The sequence below is a fragment of the Engraulis encrasicolus genome, chromosome 11 (assembly GCF_034702125.1).
Source record: "Engraulis encrasicolus isolate BLACKSEA-1 chromosome 11, IST_EnEncr_1.0, whole genome shotgun sequence".
NCBI classification, from domain to species: domain Eukaryota; kingdom Metazoa; phylum Chordata; class Actinopteri; order Clupeiformes; family Engraulidae; genus Engraulis; species Engraulis encrasicolus.
The window spans coordinates 9,519,226-9,537,812 of NC_085867.1; the positions used below are offsets into that span (position 1 = coordinate 9,519,226).

Below are 18,587 nucleotides of genomic sequence, written 5' to 3' on the forward strand. Positions count from 1 at the left end.
TAGGCCTATGTGCAGTGACAGCCAAATTAATTAGCCTGTATTATACAATTGTTGCACAGAATTCAACTTGTGTATTGTACGTTTTTAGAGAAGAGTCTATGAGAGTTTAGGCTACTTTCCCCCGGGATCAATAAAGTTACTCTACTCCACTCTAGGGGGAACTCACTTGCAGAATTTTGCCAGGCTTTTGGAGGCATGCGCACAAAGGCAGACAGCGGCTTGATAAGTCTTCAATATAATATTTTTTTCTGGGTTGCACATTAGGCCTACAAACTTTGACTATTGTGACAACAGAGGGTGTCTGTTTCAGGTCAGACATGTGTACATTGTACACACAACAGAGCAGAATAGCCTACAACAGGCTCACAGCACTACTGCGAGATGGGATGGCAAACAAAAAAAAATCCCACATACAATTCAGATGTTACAGCAGTGCTTATAGTGGCCCTATCAGCAACAAATATATCTTATTCACTTGTTTGGCCTGTTCTGTCACAAAAAGGCGTATCGCACTTAAATATATTACAAGAGAAGATAAGCGGCTTATGCCTCAGGACACAGGGCATATGGGTGGCCCTGGACTCGAGGTTCCTATTGGATGTTTCCGTACCCGGAAGTTCTCACTGTCCAATTACAACGATTCAGGGCACTCACAAAAGTTGTCTCTGCGGTTGACAGCTTACTAACAACTAGTGCGATGCCAATGTCCCGCACAGGGACAGTTACCTGTCAAGCTTAGCGGAATGCCGATGTATGGATAATAATGCGAGCCGTGGAGGACTAATAGAATAACGCTGGATGTTAAGCCTATGAAGTGATGTAAGTTACCGTCCGTCTACCTTGATGGTTTGTCATGAAACAGCGATGGCAAGCTGTCATCCAAATTCTCCACACATGTTTATTCACACGTTTATTCCTGTTCTAGCGAGTCGGTGCTTCCAGCTAACCGTTGACGTTTACTTGAGGACTTGAGAGTTTCTGGGCCATCTGGTGTTTCCACATGCTAAAACGAAATGGCTTTCATTCATAACGGAAAGTCGGACTGGTGGTACCAGAGATATGCAAAGGATTCAACGGCTCAGGGTTCTCGCCCGGGTTTCATGTTTGTTCTTGGGGTAAGTAACATATTTCGCATACTGAGTGGTATAGTTTTTAATGTTGTACTTCAATGTATCAATTTCAGCGTTTCGCTAAGGCTGTCTTCATTCAGATTAATCGATTGAACACGTTCACAAATACAAGGGTTGTTGTGTGAATTGTTTTACGTTGCGCTGAAGTTGCTAACCTATCAGAACATTCGTTTCCCGGACAACCACCCATCCCATTAGGCTACGACAATCAGAAATCATTTGTTTTTTATTTCTGTATTTATTATTTATGTATTAAATATTGCATTAAGTGAAAACAACAACCCTCAGCTGCACCTGTCCTTGCCTTTCGTGAGCCACCCCATCGTTGCTTGTATGGAAAACTCAAAATAACAACAAATGGTCTACTCTGGACTGACTGTTCATTCACTGATGTGCCAGCCAGTGCTGGGGTGAGTTTCTCAAAAGGGAAGTTGTTAGCCTGTTAGCAACTTCGGTAGTTGCCAATGGGAAAATGCATTGAAAGCAACGAAGTAGCTAATGTAGTAAGCAACTTTGGTTTTGAGAAATTCACCCCTGGTATGCTATGCTCACGCCGGCAGTTCGAGATCAGCGCAGCTCAGCCTCTTGGGTTCAAAATGGGCTTCTCTGCTGTGCTGAGCTGACTATGAATCAACCAGTGTCTCCGGCCAGCGTCAACAAACACAATGACGAGGTCGCAGTGCTGGCCACAGCAGAAAATCTGCATTCACATCACATGGGGTAATGATGGCAGTAATTGACTCTTGGTCAAGAATAATCACGCCCATTGTGTCTCAGTGACTACCATAATCAACCACCAGAGCACATCGCAACCCAGATTTCGTAGAATATATTTGCCGTTAAAGCAGGGGCTTTCTCCTCTAGTCTCCAGTCAGTGTGCGTGCTTTCTGCTCCTGAGAAGTTCTCAGTGAGAACCTGATTGCCTGATTGATCATGGGACAGTTGTTGATGTATTTACAGAAACATGTGAGTGACATCATGGGATAGGCTTACAGTACTGCATGCTGTGCGTGTGTGTGTGTGTCTGTCTGTCTGTCTGTCTGTCTGCCTGACTGACTGGCTGACTGTCTTTCTGTTTAATGTGTGTACTGAACTGTGTGTGTGTGGTTTACGTGTATGTGTCTGTCTGTCTGTCTGTCTGTCTGTCTGTCTGTCTGTCTGTCTATCTGTTTAATGTTTGTACTGTACCATGTGCTTGCAGGGGCTGCTTCTTCTGCTTGCACTGGTCCCGGTGTTGAAAACCTTGAGCACCCAGCTGCATTCTGCCCTGACTGGAAGTTACGTGCCCGGTCACCACTCTGTCATCCTCATCAACTGCCCCAATGAACAGGTGGCCAGAGATATCGGCAGGTAATTGCGCTCGCTCTCTCTCTCTCTCGCTCTCTCTCTCGCTCTCTCTCTCGCTCTCTCTCTCTCTCTCTCTCTCTCTCTCTCTCTCTCTCTCTCTCTCTCTCTCTCTCTCTCTCTCTCTCTCTCTCTCTCTCACTCGCTCGCTCTCATCCTGTGTTCCTCCTTTCTTACCGCAACTTTTCTCCACGCTACTCAATCAGGCCTTTCAAAACTGCTTTTAACCTGGTGATTGTACTAGTCAATATGCAGTAGGTGTAGTAAATGAGTAGTAAAGCACAGTATGCAATATTGAGTAGAAGTGTAATGGAGGCCAACTAGCGGAGTGTGGCGTGGAACGTTACGTTTGTAATCCTCCCTCCCGAAGCCTCGGACTGGTCCTTTGGCTCAATGGTATCGTGCTGTGCCTCCAATGCCCAAACTGGAGCGTTGACTAGGAGATGGCAGGTTCGAGCCAGGAGTAGCAGACTGCGCGGTAACACCGGTACAGAAGGCCAAATGAACAACACACCACAGTGTCCCATGCAGATGTGTGTTCAGTTGTTTTTGCTTAAAGGGGTATGCCACTATTTTGGGGCTTAATACAGTTAAAATCGTTGGCTGGGGTTTATAAAGGTGGTAAAGTGTCGTATTTTTCATGTTAAGCGTTGTCTTGCTTTAAGACAAGTTAAAAGAGGGAATAGGTCGCTGAGCTAGTGAAAGTCAATGGATCCGTGTAGCATTGTAGCATGCTACATGGATCCATTGACTTTCACTATCTTAGCGACATATTCCCTCTTTTAACTTGTCTTAAAGCAAGACAACGGCTTACATGAAAAATAAGACACTTTACCACCTTTATAAACCCTGCCCAACGATTTTAACTGTATTAAGCCCCAAAATAGTGGCATACCCCTTTAAGATATGTAGAATATGCGTTTGAAGGGACACGCCTTTTTTTATCTCTGTCACCCAGCCTCATCTGGACGATAGCAGCATACTGTAGTGCCCCTCTGCCAATCAGAGGAATTATCTCTGTCTGGCTGGCTTATAAGGCATTAGGCTTATCTAAGCTAGCCAACCAACCTCCTACCCTCTCTAACCCTCATGTCCTCTGCCCTGTCTGCCCTGCCTCTACCATGCTTTCCCCCCACCTCTGTACACTTCCTGTAGTTTTTGGTACTGGGCTGGCTTAGGGGCATAAGGCCACCTGGGAAACTCCCAATTCACATTGTCATTATCTCACATCATTCCACAGCACACAACAAAATTGCATTTATGCCTCATCCGTGCAACGGGGCAGCCCCCAATAGCACCCCAAGGGAGCAGTGCTGCGGGACAGTACCATGTTCAGGGTACCTTAGTCATGGAGGAGGATGGGAGAGGGCACTGGTTAATTACTCCCCCCACCTACCTGGCGGGCAGGGTGTCGAACCGGCAACCTTTGAGCTAGGGATGAACGATTATGGAAAAAATGATAATCACGATTATTTGGGCCAGAATTGGAATCCCGATTATTAATCACGATTATTGGGTTTTTTTTTTTCAGAATTTTATTTAAAATTATTAGAAAATGAAATACAAACGAGAATGAATTATATACCGGATGAACAGAATAAAACTGAACTGTAATAATTATGTAAAAAGCAATAGCATGAAACTTAGGTGGACAATGTTTTGTCCAGAAACACCAACCTGTCAGTATATTCTGGCTTCAAGTACGCTTGAAGGCCGGTCACTATTGCCACGACTAAATTATTTTCGATTAATTGTGCAGCCCTACTTTGGGCTACAAGTCTGACGCGCTAACCCCTTACCCATGACTGCCCTATGTGATAGGCATATCTAAGCAACAGTAACTCGGGCCATTCGTGAAGTCTTTACGAGAAAAACAGAAAAAATCAACTTTAAGCCTCGTGGTGCCTTTACGAATAGCCTCGTTTCTCGTGGTTGGGCGACGAAAGGGGGAACTGACAATTGGGGTAGTTTGGTTCTGGGGGGAAGAATAATGCGGACGGACGTCAACAATCAAGCGCGACTGAAGGCTAACTGGAAACGACATTTCAAACAAGTCATTTACGGTTAAGTTTAGGGTTAAGGTTAGGATTAGGGTTAGCGTTAAGGTTAGGGATAATGTTGGATAGGAGGAAGGGAGACATAGCATGAAGCTGACACAACGACAGCGCTATCCTCCCGGAATGCACGCACTCTGCTCGGGTGGTCTCTCTCTCTCACTCTCTCTCTCTCACATCCTCTCTCTCAACCACTCTCGACAACAGCGCGCGTTGCCCAACTACGAAAAATGAGGCTATATCGTAGCGACGCCACGAACCATGTAGTTGATTTTTCCCCGGGAATGGGCTCAAGCTAAACAACCCTTTACTTCTGCAGCCTTTTCCTCTGCACCAACCAAAACCCTCCATTCACTTCCTGCAGTGTTGTGTGTGTTGTGGTTCTCCATTTACCAGTCAAATACCACAGGGCCGTGCTAGCTGGCCCTGGGTTTATTTATAAAGGTTGGCAATATACTATAGCGTCATAGTGGAAATTTATTGCTGGGGACACAGTGCAATTACTCTAATGAAGTCACAATTGGCACAAATGATATCTTTTGAGTGTGGATTAGTAGGGCAGCCTGATATTGTGATGTATTACAATAAATACATGTACGGAAATGAAAGCTTTTACAAATTCTAGAGATATTGAAATGCAAGCCGAGTGTACATGGATAGTAGTGTGACTATGCATGTCAAATGTTGAGTTATTAATGAAGAAAATACATTTAAATGTTGATCTGTTCATAATCGGTAAATCATGATCTATTAATCTAATGAACATGCAATGTCAATTAAATGAAAAGCAGAACAGATTGCCCTGAAAGAGAAAAGCAACTATACTATCGTGAAAAAAAAAAAATATTTTTTTTTTTTCAAATTCATGGCAATGCTGAGAACAGTTTTAAGGCCTTTTGTAGTGCTCTCTCTCTCTCTCTCTCTCTCTCTATCCCTATCTCTCTATGTGAAGGCTGCTGTGTCCCGAGACATCCCACTGATCTCCTATTTGAGAATATGGGTGTGTGCGTCTTCATTGTTGTACCATTTTTGTTTTGCTCTACCCCCAAGAGGATGTATTCATCCTGTACACCTGTGGACAAAGCCTTCGGCTCAGTGTGTGTGTGTGTGTGTGTGTGTGTGTGTGTGTGTGTGTGTGTGTGTGTGTGTGTGTGTGTGTGTGTGTGTGTGTGTGTGTGTGTGTGTGTGTGTGTGTGTGTGTGTGTGTGTGTGTGTGTGTGAAAGCAAGATAGAGAGAGAGAACTTTTGAGGGTGTGTCTGAGTGTTTTGGCACTGTGTATCTCTTTGTTGATGCTCATTGATTTCGGAATGATCTTCCCACCTGCAAGAGACAAGACCAATAGCTCCTAAACCTGTGTGTGTGTGTTGTTTGCCTGTGTGTGTTTATTTGAGTGTGACTGCACAGTGTGCATGCAGACACACACACACACACACACACACACACACACACACACACACACACACACACACACACACACACACACACACACACACACACACACACACACACACACACACACACACACACACACAATGATAATCAGGGATGGGCTCTGTGTCCCTCACGTACAGTAGTCTACTGGCTTTTTGGTCAGATGGATTAAGAGTTATTAAGGACTAAATAATCTCATAGTTCATAACCCACTCTGTTGCGCGTGCTCGCATGCACACAGGCACACACAACCACACGCACACGCACACACACACACAAACACACACACACACACACACACACACACACACACGCACACGCACACACACACACAAACACACACACACACACACACACACAGACGATCTGGTCTGGGAGGGATTATGGTTCCGTGGGCCCCTGGGGCAGACAACAAGAAAGCCCTCCCCTCAATGGGTGTTGCTCGTTTACAAAAACTATTCAGGGTGTTAGGCTAGGTGTGAGAGTGAATTTTGCCGGCGGGGTGGGGGTGGTTGACCCCTGGCAAAATATGAAAATACAGTAGTTGAAAGTGTGATTTTAACACAATATGAGAATGCACATAGTACGTAGACATTAGAGCCTCAGGGCCCCCTTGACTCTTGGGCCCCTGGGCCTGGGCCCAGTTGGCCTGTTCAATAACCTGTGCCTGAATCTGGTTGCATGGACATTGCTGTAGTACAGTAGTAGTAGTACAGAAAACCTGAGCTCACAGACATCAAGTCAAGTGAAGTGTACTTTAATGCCAAAAATGGGGGTTTGTACTGAAGTTTGAAATTGTGTTGTGCAGTTAAACTAAGCATATAAAAGACATTGACAGTAAACACACACACAGTCTTGTAGTCCTTCCTGTGATGCTGCATACATTTCTGTAACCAAGTCAGTCTGGCCAAGGGAAGATTTCTGTATTTTCCAAGGATTCAGAGCCAGTTACATTTGAGCATTTCTAGTGTGTTTTAAGGCAATTACGAATTAGCTCTATCAAGCTAACTATAGCTAGTCAAAGGAAAGAATGGTCTGATCTATTGTGGCTTCCACCAGTTGCATGCAAAGGCTTTTCCTGAGTGCGGTCGATGTGCGCCCTTTCAGAACTCTCAGATTTGAAGTTGACATAGTCAGGGTACCTGCAGTCATATATAATGCAATGCAAGTGTGTGTGTGTGTGTGTGTCTGTGTGTGTCTGTCTGTCTGTCTTCCTGACTGACTGTGTGTGTGTGTGTGTGTGTGTGTGTGTGTGTGTGTGTGTGTGTGTGTGTGTGTGTGTGTGTGTGTGTGTGTGTGTGTGTGTGTGTGTGTGTGCGTGTGTGCGTGTGTGTGTGTGTGGTAAGCACCTGTCTTTTGAACGTGTGGTCAATGTTCATTGTTCTACTTTTTTGCCACATTGTCTGTGGTAGCAACTGTCTTTTAGAAGCAAACCACCACTGCATCTAGGCCATGCACACACACAAATAACTGCTTAAAGTAGGAGCAAACCACAGCCATATGTCTGTGTGAACAGAAAATGAAACAAAGTAATCTGAAGGGCCCAACCTCACCCCTAATGCAATTTACTATTTTGTTTGTAGCCCCTTAAAGGAGAATTTTGGGTTCATATCACATCTTGTGTAGCCCCAGGGAATTGGGCCAAAGCGACTACCGCGAGAAAGTTTCATGCGGGCTGCGCAAAGTTGCTCAAAAGTGCCCGAATTCTCCTTTAATGCATGCCATACCTCCTGTGGCACGCTGTAATAGACATTGAAAGTTAACTACTATAGTACTACACTACTATGACAGCGCACAGGGCCTTTGGTTATACATTACGGCTTGGTCATTGCCACTGTGTCTTAAGGGGTTAATGTTTTGTTGTTTCATTATGTTCATGCTGGTTGCTTGAGACTTTGAAGGGACTGAGAGGCATAACCAATCCTGTGCTTTTTTCCTTACACTGCCACTACCCCATTTGTTTTACAATGCAGGTCAGAGTATTGTAAAGTACATACATGGTACCGTCCCGCCGCACTGCTCAGCTTGGGGTGCCATTGGGGGCAGCCCCCTTGCACGGGTCAGGCATGCATGCAATATTGTTATGTGCAGTGTGCAATGAACACTTGTGTGCTGTGAAGCGCTGTGTCACAATGACAATGGCAGTTGGAGTTTCCCAGGTGGGCTTTCACGGCTCTCTTTCACTACCCCATTTGTTTTACAACGCAGGTCAAAGTATTGTAAAGTACTCCTTCGAGTTTACAAGTCAGACCCAGACAAGTCAGTCAGCTATTCTCAGATTCACCTCCTCGTACCTTCCTCATACATTTTGGCCGATCCTCCCTCAAACCTAGGTGACCAGGGATTATCCCAAGAACATGGTAAAGTGATGAACCTGGCTTTGTAAACCTACAGTACAAGAAGTGGTAAACCTGTAAATAGATAGCCCACATGTGAAAATGCCGGCTCTTTTATTAGGTGATTTACCACTGTGATCCCTCAAGGTTAACTTTAATATATATATATATATATTGTTAGGGGCTTTTGTGCCTTTACTGATAAGACAGTGGAGCTTATAACAGGAAATGGGGGGAAAGAGAGTTTTGTCTTTCGTTTTGTCTTCTTGTAGCACAGGGCTGGGGAACCTTTTTCCATTAGAGGGGCCACATCAAATTCATCCGAGGGCTGTAAAAGTCCTCCAAGGGCCGTACTATGAACACAAACCAGGATTTCCCTCTTTCCCCCCTCACTTTAGGCCTATATTGAAAGCAGCCACCTTTAAAACAGACCCCACCTTCTCTAGGTCCCCTGAATATATAACTCAATTGTACTGCAAATGTATTTTCTAAGATTCCATTACAAAATAGGTCATATTTCATCATGTGAAGCTGCAAAACATTAAAATTACATCGGGGGCTGGATAAAACGGCTTTAAGGGCTGCAAACGGCCCTGGAGACATAGGTTCCCCACCCCTACTGTAGCAGATGCTCTCAGCAGCATAACCACTGGCCTCAGGCTCACCACTGTCTCAGAGTAGAAGAAGAGCACCGTTCCCTTCTTTTCCCACCATCGCCAGTTTCACTTTTTGTTCCGTGTGGTCACCTCTCTCTCTCCCTCTCTCTCTCTCTCTCTCTCTCTCTCTCTCTCTCTCTCTCTCGGTGTGTGTGTGTGTGTGTGTGTGTGTGTGTGTGTGTGTGTGTGTGTGTGTGTGTGTGTGTGTGTGTGTGTGTGTGTAGAGAGAGTGTGAACCGGGCTAAGTGCCCTTGCAGCGTGTGTAGTTGGCAAGGGGGGGGGGGGGGGGGTTCTGCACCAGTGGAAAGGCACACATGCAGAGCAGGCAGACACGGTCACTCAGGGTCACCCTGATTACGCTTCACTCACTCAGCCTGCCACTCTGGGCCCCTACCCTGCAGAAACTTTGTCTTTTAATAATAATTGTAATAATAATAATAATGATGATTGTAATAATAATCCTTGATCAAGGCTCTAATTTGACTTTTTTGATCACCAGCCAAAATGTTTTTTTTTTTTAAATCTTACTAGACACAGCCACTCAGGGTCACCCTTATTAGGCTTCCCTCAGTCAGCCTGCCACTCTGGGCCCCTGTCCTGCAGCAGTTGCAGTAATCACGAAAAACTACTAGTCTATGTTATTACTAGTAGTTTTATTACTACTGGTCTATTAGTTAGTACCGTAGAGGTCTATTATTTTAGTGGAATACAAATGATCTAAATGTATGCCAGCTTGGACTCTACACTCTCCTGCAGCAATCAGGGCTCTAAATTAACTTTTGTCATCACCAGACAACATGGTTTGTAGATGTTAATCTTACTAGCCAAGCACCCACTCACTAATGCGTCAAAGTGACTAGTGCGTTGGTTCTTCTAACAGCTAAATTGAAATTTCACCAGCATTTGGCCGGTTGGCTGGTGTTAATTAGTTAGAGCACTGCTTGCAGTAATCATGAACATCTACTAGTCTATTATTTTGTTAATAGTAGTTCTTATTACTTCTAGTCTATTAGTTTATTATTTTTTATCACTAGTCTGTTATTTTAGTGGAATAGAAATTGTCTGAATATATGCCTGCTTGGAGTTTGACTCTACACTCTCCACTCTGCAGGTGTTAGTTCTCTATACACACACCTAACTAGGGTATAACATTCAGTATTATGTTTTGGTAACCATTTCCACTCAACTCTGGCAAATCCTTCTCTCTTTCTCATTCTCATTCTCTCTCTCTCTCTCTCTCTCTCTCTCTCTCTCTCTCTCTCTCTCTCTCTCTCTCTCTCTCTCTCTCTCTCTCTCTAGGTTGCTAATGGAAAGGCGCATGGCTGCCTGTGTCAACATTCTTCCTCGTACTTCCACCATGTGAGTTCTGCCCACACACACGCACGCACAGTCACACACACACATACACAAACACACACACACACACACACACACACACACACACACACACACACACACACACACACACACACACACACACACACACACACACACACACAGACATTCATGACCCTTGACCTCTTGCTCCTAACAGTGACTTCTCTGGTCCCCTCCCTCCTCCACTTCACACCCTCTCTGCTGCTGTTGTCTCTATCTCTTTCTGTGTGTGTGTGTGTGTGTGTGTGTGTGTGTGTGTGTGTGTGTGTGTGTGTGTGTGTGTGTGTGTGTGTGTGTGTGTGTGTGTGTGTGTGTGTGTGTGTTTGACTGAGTGTGTTTGTGCGAGACTCATTTCGATGAGTGTTTCAAGGCTGTGCATTTATGTGTGTGTGTTTGTGTGCGCGCGTTTGCGCAAGACTCAGTGATTGAGTGTTTCAAGGGTGTGCATTTATGTGTCTGTGTGTGGGATGGGGCGAGTCTTCTTCAGACCTGAATCACCTGTGTTGTTGCAACAACAGAGTGGCACTGGTGTACACACACACATGCTCGCACACACACACACACACACACACACACACACACACACACACACACACACACACACACACACACACACACACACACACACACACACACACACACACACACACACATACACACTCACACACAAACCTGTGCTGGTCTGTAATATTGATAGAGCAGTGTATCCATATCCATTTCTAAAACCCACAGTTGAACCATAAAGCATTCACACATGGGAAGCTGTAAGGGCAGTCAAACATGAATCGTAGTCTTGGAGAAGGGGAGAGTTAGCCATTACGTCCATATGAAGGTCATACACACATACACTATACCTGTGTTGCTATGTGCACATGCCAGCACACCAGTACCTCATTTTCCTATGGCCTACACACACACACACACACACACTCTGTCTCTCTCTCTCTCTCTCTCTTAGGATTCTCTTTCAGGTGTGCTGGCAAAACAGAATTAATTCTTAACCAATGTTGGCAAAACTCAAACGTGTGTGTGGGCATGCGTGTGTGTGTGTGTGTGTGTGTGTGTGTGTGTGTGTGTGTGTGTGTGTGTGTGTGTGTGTGTGTGTGTGTGTGTGTGTGTGTGTGTGTGTGTGTGTGTGTGTGTGTGTGTGTGTGTGTGTGTGTGTGTGTGTAGTGTTGTCAGTAGAGTTGTCAAGGTGCTACAATGACAGTGTTTTTTCCCCCGGCCTGGTAAGCATGACAGTTTCTCCTGGGGCTGTGTGTGCGTGTGGGTCAGCTAAAAAATGTTATGCTAAAAAATGTGAATGTGTGAATGACAAACCTCTGTGTTTTTTACAATTAAGTACACTTGACTTGACTTGAATGAGAGTATGGGTGTATTGCATTGTGCAGTAATTTCCCTTTCAGTAGATGAGATAACACTTGACTGAACTTGCAGGTTAGTCAAGCCACGCTGCTGAAGTCAGACAATAAGCTTACTCCTGTTGAAACCTGTGTCTGTCACAGCCACGACCCTTTACCCATTACCCAATGCACATTCCAATATAGCAGGGTTTTATAGTTGTGTGTGTGTCTGTTTAATGTGTGAATATCATGGGATAGGCTTACTACGAGCTGTGTGTGTCTGTCTGTCTTCCTGACAGAGTGTGTGTGTGTGTGTGTGTGTGTGTGTGTGTGTGTGTGTGTGTGTGTGTGTGTGTGTGTGTGTGTGTGTGTGTGTGTGTGTGTGTGTGTGTGTGTGTGTGTGTGTGTGTGTGTGTATGACCGTATATGAGAGAGTGGAAGAAATGCCAGCCTCCTGATCCTAACACTTCTCTCTAGAGTCTAGTACCATGCACTAGATACACACACACGACGCGCGTGCGCTTAGTACACAAGCTGCACATAAAAGCCAGAGGTCATACTGTCAGACGCAAAGGATGATGGGAGCCTGTGTGATTTAATGATAGGTGTTCTCATATAATCACTCACACACACACACACACACACACACACACACACACACACACACACACACACACACACACACACACACACACACACACACTCACTCACTCACTCACTCACTCACTCACTCACTCACTCACTCACTCACTCTCTCTCTCTCTCTCTCTCTGTCTCTCTCTCTCTCTCTCTCTCTCTCTCTCTCTCTCTCTCTCTCTGTCTCACTCACTCACTCACACACACACACACACACACACACACACACACACACACACACACACACACACACACACACACACACACACACACACACACACACACCGTTAATCCTGATGCCATGTGACATGTGTGTTTATCCCCCAGGTACTACTGGAAAGGGGAGATTCAGGATGCCACTGAGATCCTATTGGTGAGTACTGGACCCATACATGTGGTATCTCCCTGATGTGCCTGGAATTCCTGTAATGGTTTCGGACTTGCTTTGCGAATAATTGGGTTTCGTATGTTTATTCAGGAAGGTAGGAGTTGTTGGTCAGGGGCGCATTTCTCGAAAGTGTAATTGTTAGCAGTTAGCAACTTGGATAGTTGCCAATGGGAAATTGCATTGCAACCAAGAAAGTAGCTACCGTAGTTAGCAACTATGCTTTTGAGAAATGCACCCCAGGGTTGGGTGAGGAGATGGGGTGGGGAATGTGGTGTTGCGTTGTTTGATCTAGTTTATTTATTTACTTAATTATTTTTGACAGTCAAAATACTAAAAAAAAAAAAAGTTGAACAACAAAAGAGAGAGAGAGAGAGAGAGAGAGAGAGAGACTTTTTTTAATCCCCAAGGGGAAATTGAGTGCCACCTGGTCATACACACAACACATAACAAGAAGACAGGACAAATACATAATAAATAAGAGCTAAGAAATAACAGAAACAGAATTCCTGAACAACTGTCACCATGGAAAACTCATTGCACACACAATGTGCTCTATAATGCTGCTGTGGATTAATGCACTACTAATGTACTCCATTTTACTATGCCAGATCTCTTGCATGTGGATGTCTCGACAGCCTCACCGCCATTGTGCTTGAACCTGGCTTAATTATAGACCCCTCCCGTGATTGAAGTGCAAGGTGTCATGGGAAGTGTAGTCTAGACTAGGGATGTTAACCGGTAACCGTTTAACCGATAGTCGACTGGATCAACTTTATCTGGTTAAAATTTTCTGCCACCGGTTAACCGGTTGTAATAATAATTTCCTGTCAAAAAGCCCCAAAAAACGATAATTTTGAAGTTTTAGTACGATAATTCAGCATTTCATAAAAAATTAAAAAATCAGTGCTGTGCATATCAGGCACGTGAACGTTGTTTAATTTAAGATTACTGGTTAACCGATTAACCACCGGTTAATGAGTCTCAGTAGCCGGTTAAAAGTTTTTAAAATTTTCGCCGTCCCTAGTCTAGACATGGTAACACTGCGCTCTTTTTCTGGAGGAGGGAGAGGCAGTCCGTTACAACGTGTCTTGCTTGGAAGGCCTGACATTTCATGTAAAACAAACAAAATATTTGGAGCAGGAATCTTCTTGGAGCAGGCTTTTATTTCAGTCACTTACGTAGGGTGTTTCTGTGTTCTTGTCAAAGTTGGCCTACGCTCACATAAACACTCTTCGGCGCTCTACCCTGTATGACTTCTACATGAGACAGCAGTTCGTCATGCACAGTGTGCTGTAATGACATGTACTGTATACCATCTCCATGCCATTCCCTAGTTAGGAATGTGAACAGGGCACGCTGTAATAGTCATTGAAAAATCCACTACCATAGTACTACTGTACAATACTATGACATAACACAGGGCCTTTAGTAGTGCTCTACGACTCATTGCCATTCTGGTAACAGCAATTTTATAACACCGTGTCTTAACAGGCTAAATTAACTTTTTTCACCACCTTCTAAAATGATAGTTGTTAATCTTTTAGCCACACCAACTAATGGTTCAAGGTGGCTAGCAAGTTGGTCGTTTTTAACAGCCAAACTGAAATTTCCCCAGCGTTTGGCCGCTTGGCTGGTGTTAACTTAGAGCCCTGAATGTGACGGTGCACCTCATAAGTTAACATGTGGGTGCTGCCGTGGTTCGTTAAGGCATCATACCATATATATCCTGGGTTCCGGGTTCAAGGGAAATAACCTCAGTTTCCCGATCCTTCCCTGTCTCTCTCCGCACATAGTTCCTGTCACTCTCAGTGTCCTATCCCTAGCAGGAGGGGTGTCATTTTTTGGTGTGGATGATCTTGATGGCGTCCATACCGATTTTGAGATTAACCTAGCTTAGTGTTTCTCAACAGGGCGTTGGGGAGCTCTAGAGGGGGCGTTGAGAAGGATACAGCTGAGAGGGGATGGTGCTTAGTTGCCATTGAGGGACATTTGTCCATTTTAGGTCAATGGTTCTCAACCTTTTGTGAGTAAACGCCCCCTGGACCGCATCATAAGCTGCTCACCATTTGCCACATTTAGAGAGGCCACTGGCACGTTGACAGGAAGCAGAGGGGCTGTTACCAGGAGGCAATTGGACGTTGAGAGAAGGGAACGCTGGGTTGCTGCCAGGAAGTAGTGGGTGATTACCAGTACATACCCCCATTGACGTGCGTACATGTGTGACTGTTGATCTCATTCGTTCTCTCTTTCTCTTTCAATGACAGTGAGAAAAGCTCCTCGCGGGGAAAAATGTGGTGTATAAAATCCCCCCAAAAGCGTACAATCATGGTCCTACCGATGGCTCTAACGGTAATGGCACTTGGATGCTATGCCGGCGACCCTCTCTCACCACTCATTTTCTGTAAAATCTCTCACTGTCATGAATCAAACTACTAAAAGACTAAAATAAAGAAAGAAAGCATACAATCCAATCACTTCATTGTATGCTGTTAGAGTCATGTTGTTGGCATGGTATTCTGTGACTGTCTCTGAAATGTGTGGGTAATGGAGAGTAAAGGTGTCTTCTCTTTGTTCCAGCTTGTGAGGACTCGTACATCCAAGATCCAGCCCCTCCACGAGTACGTCAGGTGAGTCAAGGGTCGGGTGAAAGAGCAGCCTCCTTGGCTGACTTTGCTTACATAAAAAATGTAGCAGAACATTTTGTCAATGCATATGCTTGGAGAGTCTTTTTTAATGTCAAATCTGGGCACAATTGCTTTATTGATGACTACATAAATTGGTTGGTCAGACTGATTTGGTTACTGGTTGATTCATTTACAGAGGAATCAAATGAGGGACTTACTTTGAATTAATATACAACCTCTGTTAATGTAGTGATATTCCTACTCAATGTATTTATTACATTACATTATAATGCATTTGGCAGCCGCTTTTTTTTTTAACCAAAGCGACTTCCAATCGAGGACCTAATCAAAGCCGACATCACTAGTAGAAAAAAAGCGCACAGGAAATATACAGAACAACAAGTGCGGATGCTATGTTGTTGTTTTTTTATTGTTATTTATCTTTTTTTTATTTTAATGGTACATCAAACAGGGTTAAGTAGAGTACACACCCACACACATCAGCTCAAGCATTAATGTAGTACAGTAGATAGTCACGAACGAGAAGATTGATTGGTTGGTTCAAGTTCAAGTTCAAGTAGCTTTATTTGTCCCAGCTTGGGCAATTGTTTTGCAGCAGTAGTACGTACACATACCTCACACATATCCACAATACATTATACAGAACATACATACATAAAAGATAGAAATATTAAATTAATAATTGGCCTAAAAATAGTGAATAAATAATACATTTTGGATTTTACACAGAGAAGGATAAAAACATATAAAAGTGGCTTGATTCTCTTCTCCCTCCTCCTCAGATCTATCCACCCATATGAGAATCCTGAGCTGCTGAGTTTCCCTGTGGAGGATGGCAGCCTGGACTACATGAAGTGGATCGATGAAGCTGTTCCCGAGTCTCCCTACATGCCCTCCTGATCTACAAGAGACTGGTACAGGACAGGACAGGGCACTGCTGCTGCCTGCTCTGCTCTCTGCCACGGAAAATAAACACTTCAGCAACGCTTCTGAGCAGCCCTCTTCCGGAATGCTTCCTCTGGGGACCCACAGACTGTCATGGAAGATTCCGGAACTTGCTGCCCTGCTCTGCCAGCCATGGGGAGCTTACAGCTGTGAGGGTCGAAAAAGTATTCTAGAAGTCAAGACCTACGTATTCTAGAAGCTTTGTGCCCTGCTCCATCACGGTTGTCATGGTGATCTCTGTGGCACAGTAGGAGCCAGACTACCAGAGACTGGTGTGAAATGGATGCAGCAGGACATTTGAGGGCTAATCTGATAATCTGGTGCTATGAGTAATTCCAAACCAGGTCACTCGACTTTTTTTATGAGATAATGGCACTTTGCCTGTGCTTGTACCAACAGCATCATCATACTCATTCAATGAGTTTGTGTCATAGTTTAGGCTAAAAGCATTCTCTTCAGTCGACACATTCCATTCCATTCCATACATTCACATTCCATAAACTCATGTGCATTTGGCCCTCGTGCCAAATGCATTAGATTGACTCCTTCGCATTCCATTCTTTTTTTGGCAATGTGGTCATTTTCATATTTTTTTACATTTTAATTTTGTTGCAATGTTTTAACATTTGACTGGATTTGAATTTGTTATTATAGCCAGAGGCTTTAAAGAGTTTGAATGTCAACACTGTTGACAGTTCATTATTTTCAGTAATTTGCTCTTTGCAAATACTCTGCAGTGCATTCCCTTGCTGCTTTTTTTTTTTTTAAGTGGTGCTGTTCTGTGGAGCAGCGTATTGAATTTTATTCATGGTCAAGTTTTCAGTGCTCCTTTTTTCCAGTCATAACTTTTCGTGGGGTAACACTTTACTTTACGTCGGCATCATACGTATGACATAACAGTGCCATATCACAGTCATGTATGTGTCATAACCATTATGTCAATGTTATAAACATTTTATGACTTTGTCATTAAGTGACAGAAGGTTATGGTAAACACAGGCCTAACAATGTCAACTTTTCATGATTATGACTCATCTATGACTGTCATGACACTGTTTTGACACTATTATGACACTGTTATGTCATACATATGACACCAGCGTCAAGTAAACTGATTACAGTATGATGTTGTATGGGTATAGAATATTGATACCTGAAGTCATACGTCCTGCTGTTACCCCAATGTTCAACAGTGTTCTCTGCTGGTTAAGGTTATGTGTGGGCTAGTTCTCATATGTTTTATGTTTAAGTTAAATGACAGGTTTGGGTGTGAACATGGCCATGTTATTGCTTATAAATCAATTTGTGTTTTCCGCCAGGTGATTTGTGCTCACCTGTCTGCAATAGTCGTAAGAAGGAACATCATTCATTAGGTTTAGTATGCACACACTGTAAAACATTGCTAGCCAGTTCAACATAAAAAGGTACTGTAAGTTGCCCAGCTGCCTGAAGTTTTTGACAGGTAACTTAACTTGAGGAGTAACTCAACTCCAGGCTTTCTCAAGTTGAGTTAACTTATACACTTAAGGCAGCAGGACAACTTACTTTTTTACGTTTAGAGTACAGTGCACTGAGAGTGACAAGTGTGGGCCATCTCATCCTTTTTTAACAAACCCCCTTTTAAACACTCCTAAAACTGTTTCCATCGGATCCGTCTTTTGTTTCTCACCGATGTATGATTGTTTATTTTTGTTCTGTTATAGATTGATGATTCATGTGTGTTAATAGTGTGTTTGTGTTTGTTTATATGGTAATGTTACCAAAATGATGTTTTTCAGGTCAGGATGACTGGCCATGACACAAAACATCCTCGTTAACTTACTAAAATGTGACTCCCTACTTCAACATTTTAAAGTAATCTCAATGTTGGAGTTGGTCCCTCGGTTATGAGTTTATAACAGAGTTTAATCCTGATGTGCTTTGAATGTAGGGTGGGAAGGGAGGGACTCCATCAGCAGGTTGTTTGGTTAAAGATTGCTTGAATGCAAATAAAATTCAGTAACACTTTACTTGACGCAAGCATCATATGTATGACATAACAGAGTCATCATAACACAGTCAAGCATATGTCTTAAAGAATATGTCAATGTCGTCATTACGTGAAATACGGCTATGGTAAAGACAGCCCTAACAATGTCAACTTTTTTTGACCATAAAACGTTCATGACATTGACAGACTCATTCGTGTCTGTGTTGTAAGACTGTTTTGACAATATTATGACAGTGTTATATAATTGGTATGATGCCACCGTCAAGTAAAGTATAACCTAAAATGGTCATGGGTAGACGCGGGTAGGGCGG

The 18,587-nt window shown here is 43.7% G+C and overlaps 1 protein-coding gene across 1 annotated transcript; it reads left to right on the forward strand.

The window, feature by feature from the left end:
• The first annotated feature begins 685 nt into the window (after nucleotides 1–685).
• On the forward strand, nucleotides 686–18,455 carry zgc:63972 (protein CutA homolog). The gene is made up of 7 exons (XM_063211171.1): nucleotides 686–819; nucleotides 926–1,115; nucleotides 2,332–2,480; nucleotides 10,252–10,311; nucleotides 12,636–12,681; nucleotides 15,274–15,323; nucleotides 16,124–18,455. Exons 2-7 carry the CDS (start codon nucleotides 1,014–1,016, stop codon nucleotides 16,239–16,241), a joined length of 525 nt encoding a protein of 174 aa, XP_063067241.1. The 5' UTR covers nucleotides 686–819; nucleotides 926–1,013; the 3' UTR covers nucleotides 16,242–18,455.
• Nucleotides 18,456–18,587: the final 132 nt, after the last annotated feature.

Bases quoted from the DNA above. Each gene is read 5' to 3' on its own strand.
- zgc:63972 (XM_063211171.1), top strand. From the start codon at position 1,014: ATGGCTTTCATTCATAACGGAAAGTCGGACTGGTGGTACCAGAGATAT. The intron at 12,682-15,273 runs GTGAGTACTGGA...TCTTTGTTCCAG, and splicing joins ATGCCACTGAGATCCTATTG to CTTGTGAGGACTCGTACATC. The intron at 15,324-16,123 runs GTGAGTCAAGGG...CCTCCTCCTCAG, and splicing joins CCCCTCCACGAGTACGTCAG to ATCTATCCACCCATATGAGA.